The sequence below is a fragment of the Semicossyphus pulcher genome, unplaced genomic scaffold, assembly GCF_022749685.1.
Source record: "Semicossyphus pulcher isolate SPU_LCO1_2020_fin unplaced genomic scaffold, fSemPul1.0.p SCAF_4, whole genome shotgun sequence".
In the NCBI taxonomy this organism is placed as follows: Eukaryota; Metazoa; Chordata; class Actinopteri; order Labriformes; family Labridae; genus Semicossyphus; species Semicossyphus pulcher.
Window position 1 is genome coordinate 6,747,915 of NW_027211715.1, and position 25,726 is coordinate 6,773,640.

At 39.5% G+C, this 25,726-nt stretch overlaps 4 protein-coding genes across 4 annotated transcripts; all 4 read left to right on the forward strand.

Annotated features, from left to right (window-relative positions):
- Window positions 1-884: 884 nt before the first annotated feature.
- Window positions 885-10,344, forward strand: scinla (scinderin like a). Its single transcript, XM_069680482.1, has 17 exons — window positions 885-963; window positions 1,628-1,826; window positions 1,930-2,084; window positions 3,831-3,986; window positions 4,095-4,244; window positions 4,391-4,480; window positions 4,587-4,719; window positions 4,824-4,912; window positions 5,012-5,227; window positions 5,317-5,450; window positions 6,695-6,785; window positions 7,281-7,451; window positions 7,548-7,722; window positions 7,810-7,925; window positions 8,067-8,144; window positions 9,618-9,678; window positions 9,755-10,344. The coding sequence occupies exons 2-17, from the start codon at window positions 1,640-1,642 to the stop codon at window positions 9,919-9,921; spliced, it is 2,169 nt and encodes a 722-aa protein (XP_069536583.1). The 5' UTR covers window positions 885-963; window positions 1,628-1,639; the 3' UTR covers window positions 9,922-10,344.
- A 296-nt stretch (window positions 10,345-10,640) lies between these two features.
- On the forward strand, window positions 10,641-13,987 carry LOC138607830 (retinol dehydrogenase 8). The gene is made up of 6 exons (XM_069680486.1): window positions 10,641-10,737; window positions 12,294-12,455; window positions 12,590-12,769; window positions 12,845-12,938; window positions 13,403-13,586; window positions 13,701-13,987. The coding sequence occupies exons 1-6, from the start codon at window positions 10,641-10,643 to the stop codon at window positions 13,935-13,937; spliced, it is 954 nt and encodes a 317-aa protein (XP_069536587.1). The 3' UTR covers window positions 13,938-13,987.
- Window positions 13,988-14,726: 739 nt separating this feature from the next.
- On the forward strand, window positions 14,727-18,458 carry dr1 (down-regulator of transcription 1). The gene is made up of 3 exons (XM_069680489.1): window positions 14,727-15,592; window positions 15,739-15,902; window positions 17,308-18,458. The coding sequence occupies exons 1-3, from the start codon at window positions 15,373-15,375 to the stop codon at window positions 17,452-17,454; spliced, it is 531 nt and encodes a 176-aa protein (XP_069536590.1). The 5' UTR covers window positions 14,727-15,372; the 3' UTR covers window positions 17,455-18,458.
- Window positions 18,459-18,698: 240 nt separating this feature from the next.
- Window positions 18,699-23,604, forward strand: LOC138607225 (protein wntless homolog). Its single transcript, XM_069679801.1, has 12 exons — window positions 18,699-18,804; window positions 18,977-19,240; window positions 19,339-19,463; window positions 20,108-20,263; window positions 20,343-20,479; window positions 21,565-21,733; window positions 21,820-21,917; window positions 21,997-22,060; window positions 22,172-22,315; window positions 23,026-23,109; window positions 23,216-23,363; window positions 23,504-23,604. The coding sequence occupies exons 1-12, from the start codon at window positions 18,699-18,701 to the stop codon at window positions 23,602-23,604; spliced, it is 1,596 nt and encodes a 531-aa protein (XP_069535902.1).
- Window positions 23,605-25,726: the final 2,122 nt, after the last annotated feature.

The following is a 25,726-nucleotide window of genomic DNA, read 5'->3' on the forward strand; positions in this document are numbered from 1 at the left end:
GAGCTCAGAGGAGAGATTTGTGCCTTCCCCTCCTGTCAAGCTGCCACATGGGAGTCTGAGTGATCTCACAGTCCAGCTACCGGCAGGTCGACACCAGCACAGTCTGACTCAAACATGTCCTCACAATGTTATTGTTACTGAACCACACACAAATGTGCAGATTTTATTACCTTTAGGCAGAGTTGTGCTACTGTTTTTGTCTTTGCACTAAGCTAACATAAGCTAAGCTAACTAACTAACTGCTGGCTGCATAGACTGTACAGGCGTTCACCATACAGACATGACAGTCTCTCTGTAAGTCAAACATTGTCTTAAAACTTAAAATATTCCTTTATTGATTAGAGTGACAGTCATTGTCTCTTTACTTGATGGCAAATCAGCTTTGTGTGCAGTGTTATTTTTAGGTTACATGGAGCACGATAGTGAGTACAGGGAGCCAGCAGAACTGCCTCCAGTTAAATGCTGGGAAAACCAAAGAACTGGTGGTAGATTTTTGCAGGCACAAAACCACCCCTCCCACACCGGTGAACATCCAGGGAAGGGACATCGAGATTGTGGACTCTTTCATACCTGGGTGTTCACCTGAACAATAAACTGGACTGGACAGATAACATAACAAGCCTTTTTTAGTGTGCCACTGAAAAAGGCTTAAGGGTTTTCTACTGCAGAAAAGAAGCGTTTCTATTCCGAGTTTGATTTGTCATTCAGCGTTGTTACATCAAATCCTATGTTATTTCGCCCAGGATTTGTAGCTGCATTAAAGGTGTTATAATGCAACCCGTGCCGTGTGCACATCGGGTTGGGTCGGAATGCGGCTGGACACGCCTCTCCGTCAGAACACGGATGTTTCTGCAGCCTTTAAAACAGAGCTGAACGCAGGCAATCTGGGCGGAAACCTGGAAGAGCAGCCGTGCAACAGAGTCAGCTTCTCCACACCCAGCATCTGTCTTCAGTCATCACCAGGTAATAAAATAGTTCTTATTCATCCTCTTTTAATGCTGTTAAAAACTTCCTTTAGCTAATCAGACGGCATCGACAAAATTGTAGCCCAAATGCACGTTTTCCTATTGAGAAGAAAGTTGTTATTCTCCGGAAACTACTCATAAAGCAACAAGTCCCTGCAAGCCTATCATGCTAACATGAACAAACACTTAACGCTTTACATTATGCATATATAAACTTATTAATAATAATAATAGTTTCCTCTTGTGCACAATATATGTGACACTGTGAATCAACATCATTTTAAATTTTGATTGAGTGAAAACGTTGCAGGGCAATAATAAGATAGCAGAGACATTGGTTGTCTTGCATTGGGGAGTGGCGCTTTTCTTAATTACCAAACCAACACTGTATTGTAGTTCTGCAGTAAGTTGAGAAGACACTCCATGGCACATCAGGTGATACTTCACCAATTTATAACAACACACTTCTATTAATCACATGATACCTGAATTACAGGTTAAGCAACAAATGCTGCAGAGAAGATGGACCAAGAGAATGTTTAGCGTTCATACTTGAAAACAGACTGTTTCCTGTTAATTTCTGTCGATGAGCTATGTTTTTTTTTTTTTAAGTTGAATATTGTACTTAGGTTAGTTGATAATGAAGATGTGTCTCCTCTAAGGCCCTGAGCAAGATGGTGCACCACAAAGAGTTCGAGGCTGCAGGGAAGAAGCCCGGCCTGCAGGTGTGGCGGGTGGAGAAATTGGATTTGGCAGCTGTCCCTCATGAACTCATTGGAGATTTCTTCACTGGAGACGCTTACATACTGCTCAACACCAGCAGGACCAGCCCTCCTTCTTACAACCTTCATTCATGGATAGGTATTTAATTCTCCTCTGACCCCTCAGCCAAATATTAGGCATACCATGTTTATTCAACAGTCATTCATTGTTTGTCTTCTTGCTTCTATCTGTTATACCACAGGCGCCGAAGCTTCCATGGATGAGAAAGGTTGTGCAGCAATCTTTATGACTCAGATGGATGACTTCCTGGGTGGCACCCCAATACAGTTTTCTGAGTTTCAAAACAACGAGTCTGGTGTCTTTATGGGCTACTTCAGGAACGGCATCAGATACAAGGTGATAATCACAAACCATTCAAACATATTTTCACAGAAATAAAAAAGTAACCTATACCTTTAGGAACCCAAAGAGATTGATTTATTTGTACCAGATAACAAACTCAAGTCTTAAGTCACCCTGTGAAAATAGCTAAAGAGGTTGTTTAAAGGTTGTATGTTTACATGGGAAAGAGAACTCTCCACGGTGCTATTTTGGGAACTGTTTGGTCTTGGTCGTGGCTCCCTCAGGTTTTCCACTGAAGGTTGTCATGGAGAGTCTGAACCGGGAAACAAGCTGAGCAGGAACATCCAATCTTAAACAACAAAAGGGCTGCAGATGTCGACATGAAGTTGACCACTGTAAAACAGATTATAGCCAGTGTTGTATTTTACAAATATAAAAAATAAAGAATTTTAACATTGCAAACTAACACCTGTTAGTGTTTCAGAAATACAAGAACTACAAGACTCAGTTTTTCCTTTTGAAAGTGCTTTGTAAGCCAAATTTCTGCCAAATTTCCTTTCAGCAACCAGTTTCTAATTCATGCTTCTCACCAACTCATAGTGTGAGTGATTCTGGTGCAAAATTTGAAAAATAAAATAACAGTGAGACCATGTTTGAGTCAGAGAACAAACCTGTAGGCTGATTCTTTAAACTTTGAAAAGAACCGTCGAGCTGTTTCCCCTTGCTTTCAGTATTTCAGGACCCAACCAGGAAAAAGTCAGGTGTGTAATCCCTGATAAAAAAGCTAATTGTCTTTCTACACTTAAGTTGTTTTACATAGTAAACAAATAAGATATAGTGTGTTAAAATATAAATGGGACAACACTTAAAGGTACAATCTTGAACTTTTTCATTTAAATAAATGTCTGTTAAGTCACTATCTATCACCGAATGAGTTAACACAATGGTGACTGAGCCTATGGCCCACTGATGAAAGCCTTTGCATTTGCAGAACATCGTATTTTTATGGACTGGGTGTCTATGGCGACAATCACAGAACAAATCACAATCGCCCAGTTACTGACACGTTTTCCATCACCCAGCAGTGGTTGGTCTGCCAGACAGTCTAGGCGAAGCTAAGTGGCGGCACTTACGGTTTCTGTAAGCATTGCGAGGAAACGATGATCGATGACTGCAGATACAACTTCGAAAATAATCCAATGAAAAAGTAACAAATTCTATACTCAGATGAAGGCAAACAGACTAAAAACAAAAGTGAGCAAAATCAAAAGTTAGAACCGTGACAAAGGGAGTCAGCCATAGACGTCCAATGAAGTTGGGACGAGTGCTCTTGAAGTTACAAATTATTGCTAGTAGGAAGCGCTCAAGAGCACTAAATTTTAAATTTTAAATATTTTATCTTTAAGTCTGTTCACTGACTGATTGTTTAGACTTTGGTTAAAAAAAAAAAAAAAACTATGCTAGCTGTTTACTTCTGTTTCCAGTGTTTTAACACCTAGCCAGGAAATAATCCCAGATGAAACTGCTCATTTTCATTTTACAAAACTAGATACAATATCTTATTCAGAAAGCTTTAGAGGGAGGTGGTTTATGTTGATTTTGAAAACAGCCAGGCTTGCTGTTTCCCCATCTACCCTGTCTACGCTAAGCAAAGTTAAGCTAACAACCATTGCTGCCTCATATGTAGCATGGGCTAACGGCATAAAAGTGGTATTTCTATTGTCATCGAACTCCTGGCTAGAAAGAAAAAAAGTATATATCCAAAAATATCAACTAAATGTAACTTTTCTCCTGTCAAAGATGGGAGGAGTGAGCTCGGGCTTCAAGCTTGTGGTACCCGAAGATATCCAACGCCTGCTGCAGGTTAAAGGTCGACGATCAGTCAGAGCCACAGAAAAGCCCTTCTCCTGGAGCAGCTTCAACAAAGACGACTGCTTCATCATTGACTTGGGAAAGGTAATATATAGTGGAAGGACTTGATACCCAAAATATGTTCAAATGAAATAGACAATGCAGGGTTTCACTATTACACACTATTTTCTTCTTCTTGTCCTCTGCTAAAAGGACATCTACCTCTGGACTGGAAGTGGCTCCAATATGTTTGAACGCCTGAAAGCCATTCAGCTGGCCAACGAAATTCGTGACAATGAGAGAAAGGGCAGAGCTGAAGTCCACATCATTGAGGAAGGCAGCGAGCCAAAAGAAGTCCTTAATGTGAGCTTTGTTTTTTTGTTTTTGTTTATTCAGGAAATATCTGGCAATTTGAAACTGTGGCTTTGACAAAGGCTTTATCTGACTCATGTGGCTGCTAGGAAGGATGTAAGTTACACGTAGCAATGGGTGTGTGTTTTTATTCATAGGTGCTTGGACCCATGCCCAGCCTCCTAGATGCTCCATCTGATGATGTATCTACTGATAAAAAGAACAAGTACAAGGCATCACTCTATTTGGTAAAAGCACACAAATATTAATATTCTGGGAATGGATTTTTTACAGCTGTACCATTACCTAAACTATTCACATGATAAGTTGGGATCTTATCTCTGTTCTTTGTAGATTTCCGATGCAACTGGCTCCATGAATATAACTATGGTGCAAGATGAAAGCCCATTCAAACAAGCCAGTCTCTCTCAGAATGATTGCTACATCTTGGACAATGCAGCAGACAGCAAGTTATTTGTTTGGAAAGGTATTTGTTCATGACATCTGTACATTTCTGTGGCCTCTTGAGCTTCAGAACCACGGCACTATTAGAATTTAAGGTTTCTAACTGTACCAAACCCTAAATTGCAGGGCAGGGAGCAAGTAAAGATGAGCGTCGAGCAGCATATAAGGCTGCACTAAAATTCATCGAAGACAAGAATTATGCCCAGAATACTCAGGTAATGTGGCCATGTATTTAAAGTCTCCCGGAATTGATCCATCCTGTTTTGTCTCCCTGCTGATGAATATGCTTTTTCTGTCTACTTTGAAATGAGCAGGTCCAGATATTGCCAGCAGGGGCTGAGTCCGTGCTGTTTAAGCAGTTCTTCTTCAACTGGATGGACAAGGACGAGACCACAGGCCCAGGTAAGGCTTACACCATCGCTCGGATCGCCCAGGTGGAGCAGATTCCCTTTGATGCCTCCACACTCCACAGCAACAAAATGATGGCCGCCCAGCACGGCATGGATGATGATGGCTCTGGAAAAGTCAAGGTAAGGTTACAAGAACTAACAATGCTTGTGCTGTTAATCAGTTTCTCCAAATACCAACATGTAGACGTGAAAATGTTGGGTGTCTTTAGATCTGGCGTGTGGAAGGAGGGGAGAAAGTACCTGTGGACATTTGCACCTATGGACAGTTCTTCGGAGGTGACTGTTACCTCGTGCTGTACACCTACAACACGGGAAGCAGAGAAAGGCGTATCATCTACACCTGGTGAGTGCAATCTTTTCCCTGTATGGATTTACTTCTGACCAGGAAAAGGGCAGAACAATTGTTGCAGAGACTCTACTGACTCCCCTTTATTCAGGATTATTACACATCTTTTTTAAATACTCATCTCTGATTGGTCAATCACAGCATTCTACAGTCTGACATGTCTACATAGCAGACCTCAATGAAAACCTCAATCAGGTGCAGCAACGATTAAATTGGTCCTGCTCACCTGACCTCACTTCACATTTAATGGAAATGTTCAGTTTAAGGACCAGCTCCAGTCATGTTTTAAGACACGTAAATTGCTCTGCTTGAAATAATAAATTGTGTCCGATGTGTTTTTTACCTCCAAAGGCATCTCCTTCTTCTCCCTCATTTAAAATTCCTATATCTGCATAGTCCCCGCCCACAATGCACATCCAACCGGCCCCTCCGTCTCGAAAACAAAACATGTCTCTGCAATTGTTTAGTGGCAACTTGTTGAAACTTAGCTAGCTTGAAATGTAGTATTTAGAGGTCGTAGAGTCAATGTTAGTAGTGAGTAGTGAGACGGGCAGCTGGCTTGCGCATCACCAAAGTGGTTGCCATTGATTGCACATAATGATATGCATAGCGTCACCCCGTCCATTAATAGGATTGGCTCCTTAGCTTTGTGACATCTCAAACCTGCCAATCTAAAAACGTGTTGTTCAGCCTGTCCATGGTACACTGCAGTTTAAAAGCAGACAGGCCCAGCCATGGAGATGACTGCTTATGTTGTCCCTGATATGTCTTTTAGCACATGAAAAACACCACATGGAGATGTATACAAGGTTAAAAACACTGGTGTCTTTAATGTGAATGTTAATAGCTTAGTCTTATTTTAAGAAGACTACAGAGTTAATTGTTGCTATGGACACATTTCCATTCATGGAAGCTAACTTGCATTTTTTTAGCAGAAGAAATAAAATATAAGACAGAGCCATAAGATTTTGTGATAAAGAAGGAACCATCTTGCTAGATGTTTAACTTTAGTCGTGCAGATTCCTAGTTTTGTCACCAACATTTTATTGGTGTTTTATCCCAATTCACATATAAGAGCAGAAACTTATCTTCATTTATTCGACTGGCTTTTAAATTCAAGATGGGAGAAATGTTTAACACTGCTGATAAACAAGTGTTCCTTTCAAGAGAATATATCACCAGTCATATGGCTCAGTTCTTGTTTGAGGTATGACGACATTTCATCTTTTTGCTGTCTTTAGGCAAGGACAAAAATGTTCTAAGGACGAACTGGTAGCTTCTGCCTATCTCACCGTCAACATGGACGATACCATGGGTGGAGCTGCAACCCAGGTAATATATTCTCTGTCATAGTTATCTGAAGGGTTTTCAGGTTTTCCTTTCAAGAAATAGTTTGAAGCAACTCTCATATCTGTGTACATTTAGAGCAAACAGCTACTTAGCTTAGCATAAATACTGGAAACAGGGGAATGTAGCTAACTCTCAGCATGAAAGCAAGTAAGAAGGAAACTCAAACCCTTATTTTTGAATTTTGAATATTGGTTTATTGATTCAGTGCCTCTGGACATTAGAGTGGCATGATTTTTCTGTATTTTTAAGGAAGTTAAAGACTTATCTCTTTATTCTGTCTTTTAAATTGGTGTAAAGTTATAGCCTGAATGATCTAATTAATTGTTGTTGATAGTTTTTAATACGTTTTTTTTTTTGCATTAAAGTTGGTGTATGAGTTGAGTTTAACTTGACTACATACACCTGCCATTGAAGCATTGGGTGATCGATTCCTCTAACTGTACACATTAGTTAAGTTACTGCTATGTTTCCCTACAGGTCCGTGTCACTCAGGGCCAGGAACCAGCTCAGCTTGTGAGCATATTTAAGGACAAGCCGCTGGTCATCCACCTGGGTGGAACATCCTCAGAGCATGGCGAGAGCACACCTGCCAGCACACGACTCTTCCACATCCGCCAGAGCTGCACCAGAGCCAACCGGGCCGTCGAGGTCAGCTTTGTTTATTACATTGAATGTGCATTAACTCATGCTTTGGTTTGTAATGAATGAGTCACACCATCCTTCTTGTCTTTGTTCCTCACCCAGGTGCAGCCCACTGCATCCTCCCTGAACAGCAATGATGTGTTTGTGCTGAAGTCCCCTGATTCTGTGTTCATTTGGAAGGGAAAGGGAGCAACGGCAGAGGAAATTACTGCAGCCAAGTATGTTGCTGACCTTCTTGGAGGAACTGCCACTGAGGTGCAGGAGACCAAGGAGCCTAGTGAGTGCTGGAAAATTAGCTTTGATGTCTGCAGCAAAACAGAGTGAAATATTTCCTGTGGAAAACTGATTTGGTTCTCGTTGTCAGGTGGTTTCTGGACAACACTGGGTGGGAAGAAGGACTACCAGACTTCTGTGACCCTGGCGAGAACAGTCAGACCTCCAAGACTGTTCGGCTGTTCAAACAAGACTGGCAGGCTGATTGTAAGTGTTTGAAATGGCATCTATTTATCCGAGCAACAAAGATTATTTATTTTGATACATACAATAAAAGGTTTTTTCAACCTAATCACTTGACAGATTTTTATGCAGCCACTTTAAAAACATGTATTGTTCAATGTTTAGGCAGAGGAGGTGTTTGGCGACTTCACACAGATGGACCTGGCACCCGATGATGTCATGATTCTGGACACCTGGGATCAGGTATGCTGCCTGCACGTTTAAAGAGGGAATTTTTGATCCAGACCCTTTTATGAGAAATAGGCTGTAATGGCTTGAACATTATTCTTGGGGGGAATCTCTATTTACAGATCCAACATAAAAATGTAGAATCTGTAGGCCGGGGCGGGGATTTTTAATCCGGGAAGTGTTCTGGTTTCTGTTTGTGGTACACCAAGTAGTATTGACCAATCACGTATCAGCAGGCTGCGGCATATGTAAGAGAAACAGTCCATGTGAAGAGCAAAAGCATGCGAATTGAATTCGCCGTATTGACATATCGGCTCCTATCAGCGGTCATCTGACAATGATTTAGCTTCTTATTAATCTCTATGAACAGACATCTGCATGCTAACATGCAGTTCAACCTTAAAAATTTAACTTGAGACAAATTCCCTTGAGCTGTGTCACGAAAGCCGTTCAGCCTTTAGATTTCCCGACTTCCTCGAATGCATCAGAAATGATCGAGCCGACCTCCGTTCAACAAACAAGCATTTTAAAAGTAGTTTTCTTCTCCTCTTGAGGACAGACCTGACAAAGCTTCATTTAAAATTGTGGTAAGGCCCGTTAATTACAAGTAAATCATAAAAAAGGCGGGGTTTTTTCAGGTTTATACCATTGAAGTAAGCCACTGTGCAGCCTCTGTGTAACTTACTATTTACAGTGAAAGTGAGACTCACCAGAAACGGATGAAAATGTTTAATGAACCAAGAAATGACACTGTTTATTTTGCTGACATATCACTTTTGATTTTAACACACGGTTGCTTCTCAAGTTTCTAACTGGACTGTTAACAATGCAGCACACGGAAAAGGAAATCCTTATCGCTAATGCTGGCTAAGGCATGTTCACGGTTGTCCCCAAAGGCTATGTCGTCGTCAGACTATAGCCGATGGGTTCAGAGATTGTTCTTGGGGGTAAACACACCTGTTCAAAGGTGGTCCATTTTGTACTTTTTGCTCAGATTGTCATTAAAAGTGTCTGACAAAATTACAGATCCAGATACAGGATCCCGACAGATATTTACCTTGCGTTAAAGATGCCTTTTTTGAAATACAAAATAGCCATTAATATTAAATTATAAAATAACTATAGTGTCTGGTGGCTTTAAAGAGAGCTACTTAGAGCAGTTATTTGTTGTTTAAAAAAAGCAGCTCTTGACAAAAAGGTCTATATCTGTAGGGTTCCTTTCTGTTATGTAGTCAGACACTTAGAAAAATGCCTAAACCAAGCACTTTTAGCGGACGTATTTTGATTGGGCCCATTTTGCCCCAAGGAATAAGTTGCAGCCATTACAGTCCGTTTTGGAGCTGCTGCCGGAAGCGTTCATTCAAAATATCCAAACAAATTAAAAAGTACCGGAATTCCCCTTTTATGGAACCATTCATTCTCAGCTGTTTGAATTCTCCTTTTATTGCTGCATTATCCCAATTTCCCTGTGCTTATTTCTCTCAACAGATTTTCGTTTGGGTCGGAAAGGATGCCAATGAGACTGAGAAATCCGGATCACTCAAAATAGGTAAAACAAACAGCACTATAAGAGATTTGGAGAAATTACGTTAAAGACCCTGTTTACAAATGTGTTTCCCTTTCAGCCCAAGATTATGTCGGCTCGGATCCCTCTGGACGCCACGGTATCCCTATCAGTAAGATTAAGCTGGGAGAGGAGCCACCCTCCTTCACCGGCTGGTTCCATGCCTGGGATCCCAAAATGTGGGACAAAGATCTTTTGCAGTGCGTCCTTTCCCAAAAGCGTAGCTAGCAAAACACAAAGCAGTTGCCTCAGCATACACCGCCAAATATCCATTACTTTTATCCACCTGTAAGATATGCGAGCTTGGAATTTCAAGTTCTGTTTGGTTGGAAGATGCAGAAATAACATTATACAATGTTTTTTAAAATGTACACATTCATTGGGCAATATAAGAAAACGACTTAAACTTAGGTCATGTACAAAATGACAAAACATTTTCTTTCAAATAAAACTGTAATATTCATACAACATAGACAGGCTTGGATGATGCTCTCCCGATAATATCGTGCATCCCTCATTGAAAGCATCACAAATGCATTTGTTAGCAACAAATATGATATGTATTTTTACATAACATTTCCAATTTACAGGCTGCAAAGACAATTATGGTTGTGAAACACAGAATTTTAATAAAAGTATTTTTAGAAATCATCTTTTCTGACAAGTTTCTTTATTCTAACAGCAACATGCACTTTTACAATCAACTCTTTTTCCATGCTGTTCACATGATTAAATGCAATTATTATCATTGGCCTAAATCCTCATTCTGCATCAGCACCATGCATTGGCCATGCTAGATGGTAATCTTCGGACTATGTGCACAAGGCTTCTGCTGAGTTGCAGACCTGTGGATTAAGGTGGGAGCTTTAACACAGCCGTTACCTCCCCTCTTTTGTTCTCTTCCATTCTCTGCTGCTGGATCTGCAAGACAAACACTGACAGGCACAATGAACCAGAAGGTGGTACTCATCACTGGCTGCTCCTCTGGGATTGGCCTTGCCTTGGCAACCCGCATAGCGAAGGATGAGAAGAAAAGGTTCATGGGTAAATTTGACACATTCAAAAAGATTTGTCTTAATTTAACTGACCACTGTTTTCTAAAACTGTATCACAGGTATGTGTGTAGACTGACGAGCATAATAATTCTTTATTGTTGAAGAAATCTTGGATGTTTGGAAAAAAGGAAATTTAACAGCTGAAGGAAGATTGTGTATTTTTGTCCTTGCTGGAGGGGAGGATTGGATTCTTTAAAATTATAATCAACTCTGATGTTTATTTAATCCAAGCCTTCCTTTTGGCTGCACAGACAGTGCCTAAGCACGGATGATTCAGTTTAGATTGAGATGCAATTGGATCAAAAGTAGAGTGGCTGCAATTTTTGGCATGCAATCTTTTATAGTTGGCATTAATTATAATGTTAAAGTTTGTTGTTATGAAAGCTATTGTCGAATTTACATATCACATTATTCTACTGATACCCCTCAGCTAAAGTCTCTGCCCACATCTTTTTTCTACAGTCCCTTACTGAAACTAGACTTTAATAATGATGAATAATAATGATGAATATTCAAGATTGTGGTGATTTCAAATAATACGATTGGTTAGTGATTTTTTTGCTTGTGAACTTTATTAATCCTGAAGGAAATTATAATGCCAGGTAGCTCCAAAAATACAGTACAAATAGAGAATTGCAAAGAGCAACTCAAATATAAGTGAAAATATAAAATATAAAGTGTATGGGTTAATGCAAAAGAGACGCTGCCTAAAATGAAATACAGTTATCTAAAAAAGTAGGCAGGAAGTAATGTTGGCAGTTAAATTGACAGTAGCATTGACAGTTATAACGTAGTAAGAACTTCTTTATGAATTTAAAGATGAGATGCATAGAGATGCATGCATGATATTGAATATAATTGTACACAATCATTAAGAAAAGATTATATTGCTCTTGGTACTGCACATGGTACTAATAAATAAGCGGCAGTATTGCACATGATTTTATAAATATAAACATGAATACAAATATAAAAGTGGCAGGAATAGTATTATTGCATATAATGAACATAATATAGCCAGATATAGAAAAGTAATATTGCACAATTGTTCATAGTTAACATAACAACCTCATACTGGAAGTGTTATTGCACATGGTATCAGATCAGAAGTTGCACATGGTGATAAAAAGTCCCATCATACCTTTGTTTAGCAGGCTGCCGCCTGGGAGGAGCCAAGTCATGTCAGAAGCACCTTAGTACAGAGAAGTAGTGAATAGTGTATGTAGCCTTAAAAATGGATACTGTCTTGAGCTTTTCAATGCTATGAACAAGAGTATGAAACAAAACAAGACGTAATTCTATGTAAGTAACATGTGGCAGCAGACATTTAGAAACATAAAATAACATTAAGTCTATCTGCAGTGCCAGACACCACTAGGGATAAACTGAAAAATGTGTTATATTGTTATGAATGTGTGATAATACGTGCACTGGCCCTTTAAGTATGCTTGATGGCTCTTGATGGACTTTAAATTCAACAGAACTTCTGCATTACATAGTAAACATAAATAACACCTCTATGTGGGTTAATTGCGTTTGTTGCAGTCTATGCCACCATGAGGGACCTGAGTAAGGCTAAGGTGCTAGTCGAGGAAGCGGGTCGGTCTCTGGGCAGGACTTTGGAGATCAAACAGCTGGACGTCTGTGATGAGGACTCCATCAAAGCCTGCGTGGACAGCCTGCCTGAGCGCAGGGTGGACATTCTTAGTAAGCCCACACAATTTAGTTTAATGCACTCTGAAAGTGAAAAAAATCTGCATGTGTAGCTATTCATTGGTATTTATTCTGCACCAATACTTAACAATTGTACTGTACTTGTCATGCTTGACTTCCTGTCACAGTAAGTAATGCTGGGATGGGTCTGATTGGACCAATCGAGTGTCAGTCTATCGATGAGATGAAGACCGTCATGGACACCAACTTCTTTGGGTTGGTGCGGCTGCTGAAGGAAATCCTACCTGACATGAAGAGGAGGAAAAGAGGCCATATTGTGGTCATTAGCAGCGTCATGGGAATTCAGGGTGAGGACATTAACTTAAAGGTTTTGTTTTTGACAACAAAACATCAACAGTTTCTTACTCTGCTCTGGTTTTCAGGAATTTTATTCAATGATGTCTACGCAGCATCAAAGTTTGCAGTGGAAGGCTTCTGTGAAAGCTTGGCAGTGCAAGCCTTGAGGTTCAATCTCAAGTAAGATACTGATTCTGTTATTCTGCTTCTACAAACTCCTGTAGACTTTGATCAGGGCAGTTTGTGCTAGTTCCTCAGTGAGATCCAGACTGCGCTAACAAAGATGGGATCAGTAAGGGAAACAGATTTCCACTCCAGAGCTAACATGAAAATGCCTGCAAATCTGCACTTGTTCAAGTCTGACATATCAGCACATTCATATTGCATAACCATAGCAACCGTTGTTTATCAGTGAGGGGAAAATTGCCAAAGTATGCTGTGGCAAAAACAACCGCAGCACACCCTTTCCTGAGGGCAAGTCCTAACACATCACTCACTAACACAATATTAAAACTCTGCTACTCTGCAGGATAGTGTCAAAAAGATGCCAGTCCTTTATACAAATGTTTCGTCACTGAATATAAAAAGTAAAAGGCTCAGTTTTATCATGTTTTTACATCACATTTCTCCTTTTCTTTCCTTAGTATCAGCCTGATAGAGCCAGGTCCAGTGATAACAGAGTTTGAGCGTAAAGTCTACGATGAGGGACTGAAGACTGATCTTAGCAAAGCTGACAAAGTGACTGCTGACATGTTCACAAACATCTACCTGAAGAACTACAAACAAATCTTTGAAACCCTCGGGCAGACTGCTGAGGATGTAGCAGAGGTAAAATATTGTTAATATACAAATGTTCTTCCCTTGATCTTATATTGCTTTGATATTAATATACCTATGATCTGTACTGATGGTTTGTTTTTGTTCTGTGTTTTTTTCACCTAGCACACTCTTAAGATCATCACCATGGACAATCCCCCTTTCCGTCATCAGACAAACACGCTTTACACCCCTATGACCACACTCAAATATGCCGACCCCAATGGTGACCTCCCAATTGACACATTTTACAAAATGGTGTTTGAACACGACAAAGTCTTCAGCGCCAGCCTGAACTTCATCAAACTTCTGCGCTGGAGAAGTCGAAAGAGTTTTACCCTGGAAAAGGACAAGAGCAACTGATAGACTGCATGTCTTAGTTTTGTTATTTGTCGCAAGATATATTCATCCACGTAGAGTCCTGTGTTATTTTCCTTTATTTTATTTTAAGATGTAAGACTTATATTTCTTTAAAAGGTGAAACAAGGCTAATTGGGGAGAAATAAATAAATAATTGTGACCATGCAATCTTATTTTATGTATGTCTGTGAGCTTCTGCTGCAGGTGTTAAACCACACACTAGTCTATTCAGCAAAGTACAATAACTCTCTTAAGTCGTTAATCCTCCAAGCCCTATATTACACAAATGTCAGCAGCAAGCAACACTATGAAGGGCAGTAACAAAGTCAATGTTTCAGATGAAGTATGCATATAACTCAGATAGATACACTGTCTTATCAAGGGATGGAATGCATTTTTGGGACTTTATAAACATTAATATAAATATAAACCATTTTTAAAGATAAACCGTTACATTTATACTCAATCCATTTTGTTTTAAAAATTAAAAATTAAATCCATGTTATTACTTTGAAATTCAGTTTTGTAAGACTTAATGGGGGATTCACTTGTTTGTTCAAGCCTCGCATCACATGGACTTGAGAGATAAACACTTTCATAAAAAGATAGGCCTATTTTTTATGTTGGCTGAGAACAGATAACAATTGAGTGCAGAATATAAATAGAGAAGAAAAAAAGTGTGATTTCCTAAGTGAACCGTAGATGGCGCTAGATAATAGCAAGGTGACCTCAAACGCCTCTTGGTGACGCCATATCCGGTTTTTTGTTTGACGTTGTATCCGGACAAATTAAGCTAACGCTAAGCTAATGTTTCCCAGAATATAAAACTGCAAATTAATCTCTGTCAACCACAACATTGTTTGAATTAATTTGGTCGATGCAAGAAAGAGTAACTTGCGGTGTTGTTGGGACTTCTCTCTACTCTTTGTGTCAACCCAGTCAGCTACTTAGCCACATATGGCAGGGGCAGTTCATTGTTAGCCTAGCATTAGCCATGCTCTCACACTGCGCTTCCACTTGTCTACTGGATTGCGGCTTACTTGCGACAGGGACCAGAGCTACTAGCTAGCTTAATAGCTAGCTAGCTGAGCATATTTTTCAAGTATTTACGTTTTTGTCTTCTATTATTTGTGCTTTTGCGTGTTCCTGAAATTTAATTATCTGTCACATTCCGTTTGCCAGCAGAAACTGCACCTCTTTCGTTTTAACACGTAGCTGAAAATCGCTTTTAGCTAAGTTGGCAGTCTATCCAGCCGGCTAACTTGAGTGAAACGTCTTTTTTTGTTGTTGTTGTTGACATTTAAATTGGTGTTGACGTTGTCTTGACTGGGCAATCAACGTTAACTCCGTAAACTCAAGAAAGCCTGTAAAAATTTTCACAACTAAGTAAAGATCCGGAGCTTTCAATTCTTTGGCTTGTGTTAGATCGTCTGCCACGATGGCTTCCTCCTCTGGAAACGACGACGACCTCACCATCCCCAGAGCAGCAATCAACAAGATGATTAAAGAAACTCTCCCTAACGTGCGAGTGGCTAACGACGCCAGGGAGCTTGTGGTTAACTGCTGCACAGAGTTCATACACCTCATATCCTCAGAAGCCAATGAAATATGCAACAAGTCCGACAAGAAGACCATCTCTCCTGAGCATGTCATCAATGGTGAGTGCTGGTCTATGTTTGCCCTGTCTTTGCAAAACAACTAGTGTATTGAGGTATATGGGAGGGGGTGTGTCCAATTCCCTGCTTTGCATTTTAAACCACAGTGAATAATTATTTTGCTTTTACCTCTTATTTTGTCACCACAGCACTTGAGAGCCTTGGTTTTGCATCATACATCACAGAGGTGAAAGACGTCCTGCAGGAGTGTAAAACTGTAGCCCTGAAAAGAAGGAAGGCAAGCTCTCGGCTGGAGAACCTGGGCATCCCAGAGGAAGAGCTGCTCAGACAACAACAGGAATTGTTTGCCAAGGTATGATCTGACAATATAAGTCACTAACAATTCTATAATTCTCCATGTATTGATGTTTTCCATGAGAAATTTCAATGAGCCTCCTTTTTGGAGCCGTTTGCTGGAAATCGTGGATTAATGCAGTATGATCAAGTGCTCAATAATATTAGGATTGTTATTATGGGAATTTTACAATGTGTGGTACACAGTCTTCATGTGTATAACTTTGTATAACTTAATATTTCTTTCTTGAAGATTGTTTTAGACACTTTTGACCGGATGACCCACTGTAAACATAATTTAGTAATACATTAGTTTACACATTACGGGATTGTATACAAACAGAAAAGGAAGTAAACATTTACATCCGCAGAATAGTATTTATAAGTAAAATCTACCTTTTAACGGAAAAAAATAGGACAGTTGATCACACGTGTAAGAAATGACTAGAACTGTAAAAGAAGTGCAGACCCTCAAGTGTGCCGATTGAGATATTGTCTTGGCAGATATAGGCAAACAAACACCTCTGCTTCAGTGTCATGAATGATTATGTTGAAGTGTTTTTTGGCAGCTATGTGTATTGCCTGCAGCCTAAGACAAAGTGCACATTTTTGGAAATGTAACTGCATGCCAGGGTTTGGAAGTTATAAATTATTGCGAGCAAGCGCAAGAGACCCTTTGGTTTGGAAATGGTAGAAAGTAGAGTAGAAAACCGCAAGAGTAAGCTGGATTTTGAAAGTATCTAATTGAAAAAAATGTCAAAGCCACTTCCCCTAAAAATATGCAATCATGTAATATGTGCACTGCCTCTCAAATGCTACAGGAGGAGTCCAATAGAGTGTTGAAGTTAGGAGCTCAGTGCATTGTTGCTTTAGGGATGTAAAGAGAATTTCTACAAATGTAAAATAAATGCATCTGAAATAAATTGATTGCCCACCCTTACGTTAAGTATTTCTTTTTGTTGGAGCAAATACAAAATACAAAAAAAAAGCAACACATATCACATATTTTGTTCTTACCATGTAGCCATGGCATGTAGTTACATTTCTGTAACGGCGCACCATACCAAACATAAGATCCCTGCAGCCACTGCTAACAGGTGCCACAAAAATTCAACAAGTCCAAATGTGACACGAGTGACAAAAGTTTGAGTGACTGGAATTGCTTTTCTTGTATGTAAAGCTTTTATTGCATCACTACATGTATTCTGTTGCTATTTTTATGCTACTTAGAGGTAAATGTTCTGCACGTGTTTGTTACCATGTTCATTATCTCAAGACTAACGCATGTACCATCTTTGACTCAAATTGCTGCAATATTCAGCTCTAATTTGACACCTGATACCACTATCCTGATCCATTGTAATAACTTTTCATTTGCATTCCCTTGTCTCGTGTCTCACACTGTATTTACTTTGTTTCTGCAGGCGCGGCAGCAGCAGGCCGAGCTCGCCCAGCAGGAGTGGTTACAGATGCAGCAGGCCGCCCAGCAGGCGCAGATGACAGCAGCATCTGCCAGCGCTGCCCAGCAGGCCGGCTCCTCTCAGGATGAAGACGAAGAGGATGACATGTGATCCCAGGACGCCAACGTTCAACTTGTCTGAATCCCTTTCTGAGACAGTGTTGGCACATAAATCTCCTCGCACTGTCACCGACAGAGACATGAGATGTGTTAGACTGCTTAGTGTAACATGGATAATACACATTGGAATGAACTGTTGAAGAGACAGATGAAGGGGGATTGCCACACGTTCAGAAACCAGTTCCTGAAAATGATTTGAATTGAGAGGCTGTTCATGAAGTTTTTGATTAATCTCTTCCTCCCCCCCTTTTGTTTTCTCCAGTTGCTTCTGTTTGATTAAGTCTTGACATTATGTTGTGAATAATTTTGTAGAGGTCGGGATGTGTTTCAGACACACTTAAGGCAGACATTGCCTGGGATCTGACAGTAAATTTTGGTGGTAAAGCAGCAAGTGTTCGCTCCTTCGTGTACTGCACCAGATAGCCTACTATGTTATCTATTGTACTTGATCACTGTTGGTGGTTTAGGATGACCGAGCAGATGATTTTCTCCTTTCTTGTGGTCACACAGGATCATTTTAGGGGTTGTGAATATTGGAATATTTTTTGTTATGTAGAGAAATAAGTGGACATTCTGTTTAAATTTAGCTCATTCAGATCGTTTTTTGTTGCATTTTCTTTCTACCTTGAACCACACACAGTATTGCTAATTAGCCACACCTTTCAGAGACAGAATATTTTTGTCTAATAGAACCAAAGACGGAGAAAGACTCGCAGCCCAGACCGAGTAGATGTTTTTTAAAGGTGTAGGTGCTACTGTGATTGTCCTTGCTGACACCAGGTCAGTGTAAACAATGTTACGGATTATTAACCTATGACTTTGTATGATGCTTTGATATCCAGGCTGAATTTGTTAATTCCCTTTCTCCCGTGGGTGCAGTGTCAAACATTTGTGACTGTGGTCAATCCTCAGTGTAAAAACAAGTAAACTTGTTGTGACAAACATTCACTCGCCTCTGCTACAAAAGGTGTATTCTTTAAGCAATAAAGGAATCATGTTTTATAGACAAATGTTTTCTCTGTGTTTTAATCATAAATTACTTTTGTATTGTTCTGCTTTTAAACACAGGTTGTTTACTTCCCCACCCCCCTCTTCACTCACTCTGATGTCGATTTCTGCCTGGAGAGTCAGATGTAAGTGAACAGGTAGACAGTGGTGTAGTACTCGAGCACTAAGCCTGTTGGGACTGCGGGCGTCTAATCTTGAGCATCACATCTAAAAATTTTCTCTTCAAAGATGGCAGGAGCGATTATAGAGAACATGAGCACTAAGAAGTTGGTTATTTTGGGATTCTTTATTCTAATTTTCCAGGTTCTTTCCATCATGGTTGGAGCATTAATTGGTAAGTCAGATTTTATTTATTACAAACTGTTACCTGCGTATGCTTTGTTAAGCTTGTACCTAAAGTGTATTTTATCAGTCTTTTCCCAGTGCAGCCAAATAAGATAAATCTTTATCTTGTGGACTTAACAGACCACAATGCACAGCAGGTGATTTTTTTCCCTTTGCCGTAGCTCCCAGTCCCACCAGTGCCATCCGCTACTTGACCACCAAGTGCATTAATCGCCACAGGACACGTGGCTGGCTCATGCCGTGGGGATCAAACCGGTGCCAGCAGATCCACAGTTTTGATGAGCCTCTTGCAAAAATACTGGATGCCAACGACATTGTGTTTGCTGTGCATGTTCCTCTTCCCAACAAGGAGATGAGCCCCTGGTTTCAGTACATGCTGGCCGTTCTTCAATTTGACATTGCATTCAAAATGATCAATCAGATTGGTAAGAGTTTTTTCCAAAATTTTAATCTTGTAGATCCAAACTATACTTTAGTTGTTCTTAGGAATAGCTTGAACAGAATCTTGTCCCTGTCTTTACAGAAGATGATGTTGTCATCACTATTGATGCTGGTCTGGCACACAGGGATGATTTGAAGTCTAACTGGACCACTAAGTTTCACTCAGTGGAGCAAAGGCCACTAAGGTGCACCTTTGCAGTTCCTAAGGTATGCCTGCATGTAGATCTGCAACAAAATGATTTGCATTGTTGATAAATCTGCACATGAGCTGGGTGGTGCTGTGGTTACTGCTGTGCCCTCACAGCTAGAAGGTTCCTGGTTCTAGTCCCGGTTCAGACGTGGGGTTCTACCTGTGCATGCATGGGTTACCTCTGGGTACTTCGACTTCCTCCTAAATGACAGCTGCAATAAACTCCAGCCCCCCTACAACCCAGAACAGGATAAGCGGTATAGCTAATGGATGGATGGATATCTCTGCAGGTTATTTTGGCTATTAATCGATGAATGTTTTAGCGGATAAAATGTCAAAAAAACAGAAAAAAAAAACAATTTCACAGAGCTCAAAGTGATATTTTCAAATAGCTTCTTTTGTCCAACCAACAGTCAAAACCCCAAAGACTCTTAATTTACTCGCATTAATGACAACAAAAGCAGCAAATACTCACATTTAATAAAATTTGAAGCAGGACATGTTTGGCATTTCTGTGTAAAATGACTGAAAGGATTAACCCATGTTAAAAACTTGCTTGTGAATATTTTTTGTCAGCTGATTTAATCATAGACTGTTTAAATGTATACAGTCAAATACAATAAAATGTTTGTCTGCTTATAACCTGTCCATGCTTTTGCAGACATATGAAAATGAAGGCCGCTTTTATCACTGTGACCCCATCCCATTCATGGAACTAGGAAGTGTGGCCCACAAATATTTTTTGATTAACCTGCGCCTGCCGGTGAATGACACCATGAATGTTGGCATTGGGGACATAAAGGACATCCATATAGTGGTGAGTTTTAATTCTTATAACCTAACTAACATTATTTGATTTAATTAGAGGCAATTCCAAATTCTCTTTGTTCTCTCAGGGCATACACCAGAATGGAGGCTTCACCAAAGTGTGGATCAGCATGAAGACTGTGTTCAGTCCGTGGATAATTGTGGCAACAGTTTGGTACTGGCACAGGATCTGCCTCATGATAAGACCCCCAGTTCTTTTGGAAAAGTACGAGCCGATAGCTAAATGTACAGTATTTATCAAACTGCTTTGTCTAAGTAACAGTAGAAATGTGGAGCCACATGGAGAATATTGTTTCGAAGCCTCAGTGTTTAATATTAAATTAATAAGTTACATGATACATATCTAATAAAAACATAAATATAGAGAGAAAATGTATCAAACAGGTTTAATTTTTAAAGTAATTTTTAAGTTCGTAATTTCACTTGCATTTCATGAGGCTAGTTTGTTGCTAATCTTAACATATTTTCATATGAATGCAGAATCTGTGTGCATGGGACATTTGTAGACTCAGAAGTGTTCAGGCTTTCATTTGTTGTAAGAGTAGTAATGACCAATTCAAATGGAACAGGCTTTGGTTGTACGAATGAAAAGTGGAGATCAAAATCCCTGTCATGCTGTAAACATTGTCCAGCACACAGAAAATTAAGTGTTGGCCCAGATATCTGATAACACAAGAACCCCAGAAATCTTGGCCATCATCCCCCAGGGGTTAAATTTCTGGTAAACTTTTACAAACATGGCACAATAGCAAACAGGTTCAGAGTTTGGTTTGTTGCTAGCGAGCCTGCTTTGAGGCTGAGAACCTTTGATTGGTTTAAAAATGAGAGGGAAGGAAAAGCTGGTGACTCTACTGTCATGAAAAGTTACATTTAGAGAAGGGACAAAATGTATATGAACAACAGTGAAACTCAATAAAAGTCAATTATTTGCCTATTTGATATTAAGCTCTGAAGGCGTCCATACAATTCATGCATTGGTACAAGTTTTAATTAATCCATTACAGCCTGAAAACACCAACACATTGCAAAGTCGGAGTGAAGTTACACAACGCAGCTCAATTGCTCTCAAGTTAAAACACTGAGTGCAACCCAGGCTCTTTAGTCACTCAGGGAACTTATTGCTGCAGGTAGACCTTCTTTCGTACCTTGAAAGGTACAGAGCTTCAGGGTTGCATGTGGAGAGCAGGGGAACTGAAATGTGCAGAGTACTGGGTCAGTTCTCTGCCCACAGCTGAAAGTTACCTGTCTTTTTTAGAGCATGCCATGAAAGTGTGTATTTACCTTGTGCAGAGTGGTTTTCGCTCTTGGCATCTCCATGACGGTCCTGAACGTGCCGGTGGAGTGGCTCTCTCTGGGGTTTGAGTGGACGTGGATGCTGCTGTTTGAAGACGTTCAACAGGGCATCTTCTACTCTACCCTCTTCTGTTTCTGGATCATCTTCTGTGGTGAACACCTCATGGTAAGCACCTTTTATTGTTCTCTACTGTACTTTTCTTTATACTTTCATGCCAGTCATATAATTTCTTTCAACAACAAACCCTTTAGGACCAAAGTCAGAGAAACCGGCTCTCAGCGTACTGGTGGCAGGTTGGGCTGGTGGTGTTCGGCTCATCTATTCTCCTCATATTCGACCTGAGTGAAAGGTAACAACACAGCTGCTTTAATTATGTCCATCACTTTATGGTTATACCGTATATTTATGTACTTTAATTGTTTTTAAAGGGGGGTTCATCTGACCAACCCTTTCTACAGTGTTTGGGCATCAGAAATTGGGACGAATGTGGCAGTATCCTTCAGATATTTATACTGTATAAGCTCTGCAGTCTGATTTATATTAACATACTAAAATATGGGTCTCTTTGTATCATCCAGGCCCTTTCCTTGACTGTGATCGCAGATTACCTTCATTATCGTTGCAGGGGTTTCTGTTTCCTTGTATTTTTTCTCCCTGTGCGGCATGGTGCGGTGTGTTTTCAGGAACATTGGTGGGAAAATACAGCAGCTCCCTGCAATGCCAGAGGCTCGGAGACTGCGCTACAAGGTTTTCATTTATACCTGAGAAACAAACAAAAGAGTAATAGGGCCGTAAAAAGAAAACAAATAGGAAGATTTCTATTTTGCATTTTAAGAATAAGGTCAAAAGGCCAAGAATTCATTGTTTACACCAAACATGAGTAAAAATAAACCAGAGAAGAACATTTTTTTAACATTTAGAGAATGAAGTTGAATGTTTAGAATGAGATAAAATAGTTGGTCTGTCCTATCAATAAAGACAAAAATGCCCCCCAAAAATAACATAAAATAAAAACAAGTAAGTGAGAATGTTAAACAAAATAATTCTCCTGTGATTAAAACAATCTTCAGTCTTCAGGACATTTTCTTTACAATTTTTCCTCATACCTGGCTCTAACACTGACAGTTTGACTTGATATTTTGACTGAACTCTCAACATATGTACATTTGTCTCAAAATGCTAAAAAAACAAAAACTTTCCTCCTCCTGCTTATCTTTTGTTAAACTTAGCACTTTTACAAAAAATGTAACTTCATTTTAAAAACGTAAACCTTATTACTCAACCTTTCGAATTTATTCTAAAAATGCTAATAAAAAATCTTCCTCCTCTGATTTATTTTCAATAATGCCTGGCCCTAATCCTCTTTCATACAAATGATTTAAAACCTTTAATACAAAGATAATAAGTAGATAATGCCAATTTTTTGACAGTTTATCAACTCTTGCTGGTTTTGACAGGGTATAATCTTCAGGTTCAAGTTTTTAATGCTGGTAACTCTAGCATGTGCAGCCATGACGGTTATCTTCTTCATCTTAAATCAAGTAAGTACACATAGAAAGTCTTACTTGTTGGATCAATGACGATTGTCTTATTATATACAGTTATGACAAGCTTTGGCTGTTAAGAAATGTTCGTATTTTTCTCCAGGTGAGTGACGGTTACTGGCACTGGGGAGACTACACTCTGCAGGTCCACAGTGCTTTTCTCACAGGGATCTACGGCATGTGGAACCTGTATGTTTTCACCATCATCTTCCTCTATGCCCCGTCCCACAAGTACAACAGACAGAAGTCAAGTGACAGTCAGCAAACAGGTCTATAACGTCTCCACTCAATAGAGGAAATCCACTTCTCCAATAAAGAATTTACTTAAAAAAAATCAAGTCATGGTCAGTAGCAACAGCTGTTTGTCTAAGATTCTGTTCTCTGTTGACAGATATGGTGGAGAAGCCAGAGAGCCAAGAGACGCAGCTGACAGGTGGAGAGCAGGGGCCCACAGAGACCTACAGGATCACAGGGAAGGTGGCTGAGGAGTAACTGAGGCTCAGTTTAGTAAATTATCATTTCATCTTACTGTTTCTTTTTTTGACAAAATGATTTAATAAGTGAAATGTACATGTACATGAAATGCAACATGAAAATATCAGAAGCTGGAAAACTAGGCTAGATTACCACCAAAAGCCTCTAATTCACTGAGTGGCAATTGAACTTTGGTCACTAGGTAGAAAGTACATTTGTTTGTCAATAATTAGATGATAATATAATAATTACAGAAAATGTATAAAGCTAACATTTTAGCCAACTAACTAACACAATGAGGACCTTAAATTTGATTGATGAAGGTGAGAATGGGACACTATGGTCCCAATCTCGGTGCCCATTGGCTATCTTCTGACAGGAATCTGTTAATAGAAATAAGCCCAGCAACAAATTTGGTACAAATGTAGCGGCTAATGTAGCATCCTAAATTATTACAATGGAAAACTTTTTTAAAGCATTTGGGGCAGGGGAGTAAACGTGCATGAAATATCAATGCATAATGTCCAAATACAATAAAATAATGAACCCTTTGTAATTTATGAGTTTCTGTGTACAGTTATTTAAAGTGTGAGCACAAAATTTTTGAACATTTCAGGGCATTTACAATACTATGGAATCTTTCAACTTTGTCGTTTAATTTCTGTAAGTATTTATGACTTTGTTTTGTCGTTTTTGAGACTTGGAAAGATTATTCTTATATTGTTGTATTGCATCATTTTCTTAATTAAAGGATCTGAATTCATTCTTCACCGCATTTTTGACATGCATATTACACAAAACTAATTCTTCATAAAAAAAAAACCTCTAACCTAAAAATGTAAGTGGCCACAATTCGAGAAGGCATGAACACTTTAGTGTACAATATGACATATGATAAGGAATTTAATAACTAGTGTCAATTTCGAATTGGTCAGGCTATTAAACTGGTATGTTTTCAACTGGTATACTAATTAGGCGTTAACACACACTGGAGGAGCCAATGTCTAATCCAGGCATTATTTTAGACAGTTCTGTGTACGCAGTACGGACTAGTGGGCAGTCTACCGACAGAGGGCGCTGTTGTCTCTTCCACACAGTAGTGGAATACGAGTCCCAACCCTGCAGCTCAGCAGCCGCCAGCAGCAGATGTCCGTCTCTTCGGGTCTCCTGTCACCCTGCCTCTCATCAACAGGACTCAGTTTTTATTTTCTGCGTCTGAAACTTTTCGTACGACACAATAGGACAGCATTTTTTAATCATAAAAGCTGCATTGATATTATTTCCGTCGCTCGACTTTGAGAAAACAAACTGTGGGATCCGAGTTGCCAGGTGAGTATCAGCACAGAGATTACACGAATAATCTTTTAGCAACTCTAGCATGACATGACAGCGATGTATGGACAGTAATGATAACCTGCTGGTTAACTATGGCCTCCAGTCTATTAACAATGTCCGTACAACATTTTTGTAAACAAGAAGCAAGAGTAGTTTGGGAGAAACATGCCTTGATGTAATGTGTTCTCATCAGGTCGATGTGTTACCTGCTTGATTTAATTTGTGTGTCCGTTTTAAACGGAGGGCAAATATTATCGTGTAAATTTCAGGATTTTATGGCCTGCAGGTGTGTAATGGCAGCATAAGTGACAGGTGGTCACAAAAGAGGAATAACAGAGGAGGAAACTAGCCTACTTGCTTCTCGGTTGTATGGACATTTCTGAGAAACTTATTGATGTTGATAAATGATCCAAAGTAATTGAATATCAAGGAAGTCTACAAAATAGGTGTCTAGATAAATGATGATATCTTTCGTTCAAAGCCTACCTGTTATAAAACCTTCAATATGATTTTAAGGGCTGCAACTAACAATTATTATCATTGTTGGTTAACTTCTCATTCTTATTTCGATTCATTATTCTATGTTCGGTCTCTAAAATGGCAGAAAATGGGGAAAATGTCAGCCAGGAGTAAAGAAATGAGAAAATATTCACATTTAAGGAGCTTGAATAAGAGAATGCGGACTGTTTTTCTTAAACAATTGCTATAACCAAGTATCAAGATAGTTAGCAACTACTTGATAGTTGCCAACAAATTGGTTAATCAATGAATTGTTGCAGATGTCATGGCGTTAAAACTTTCTTTG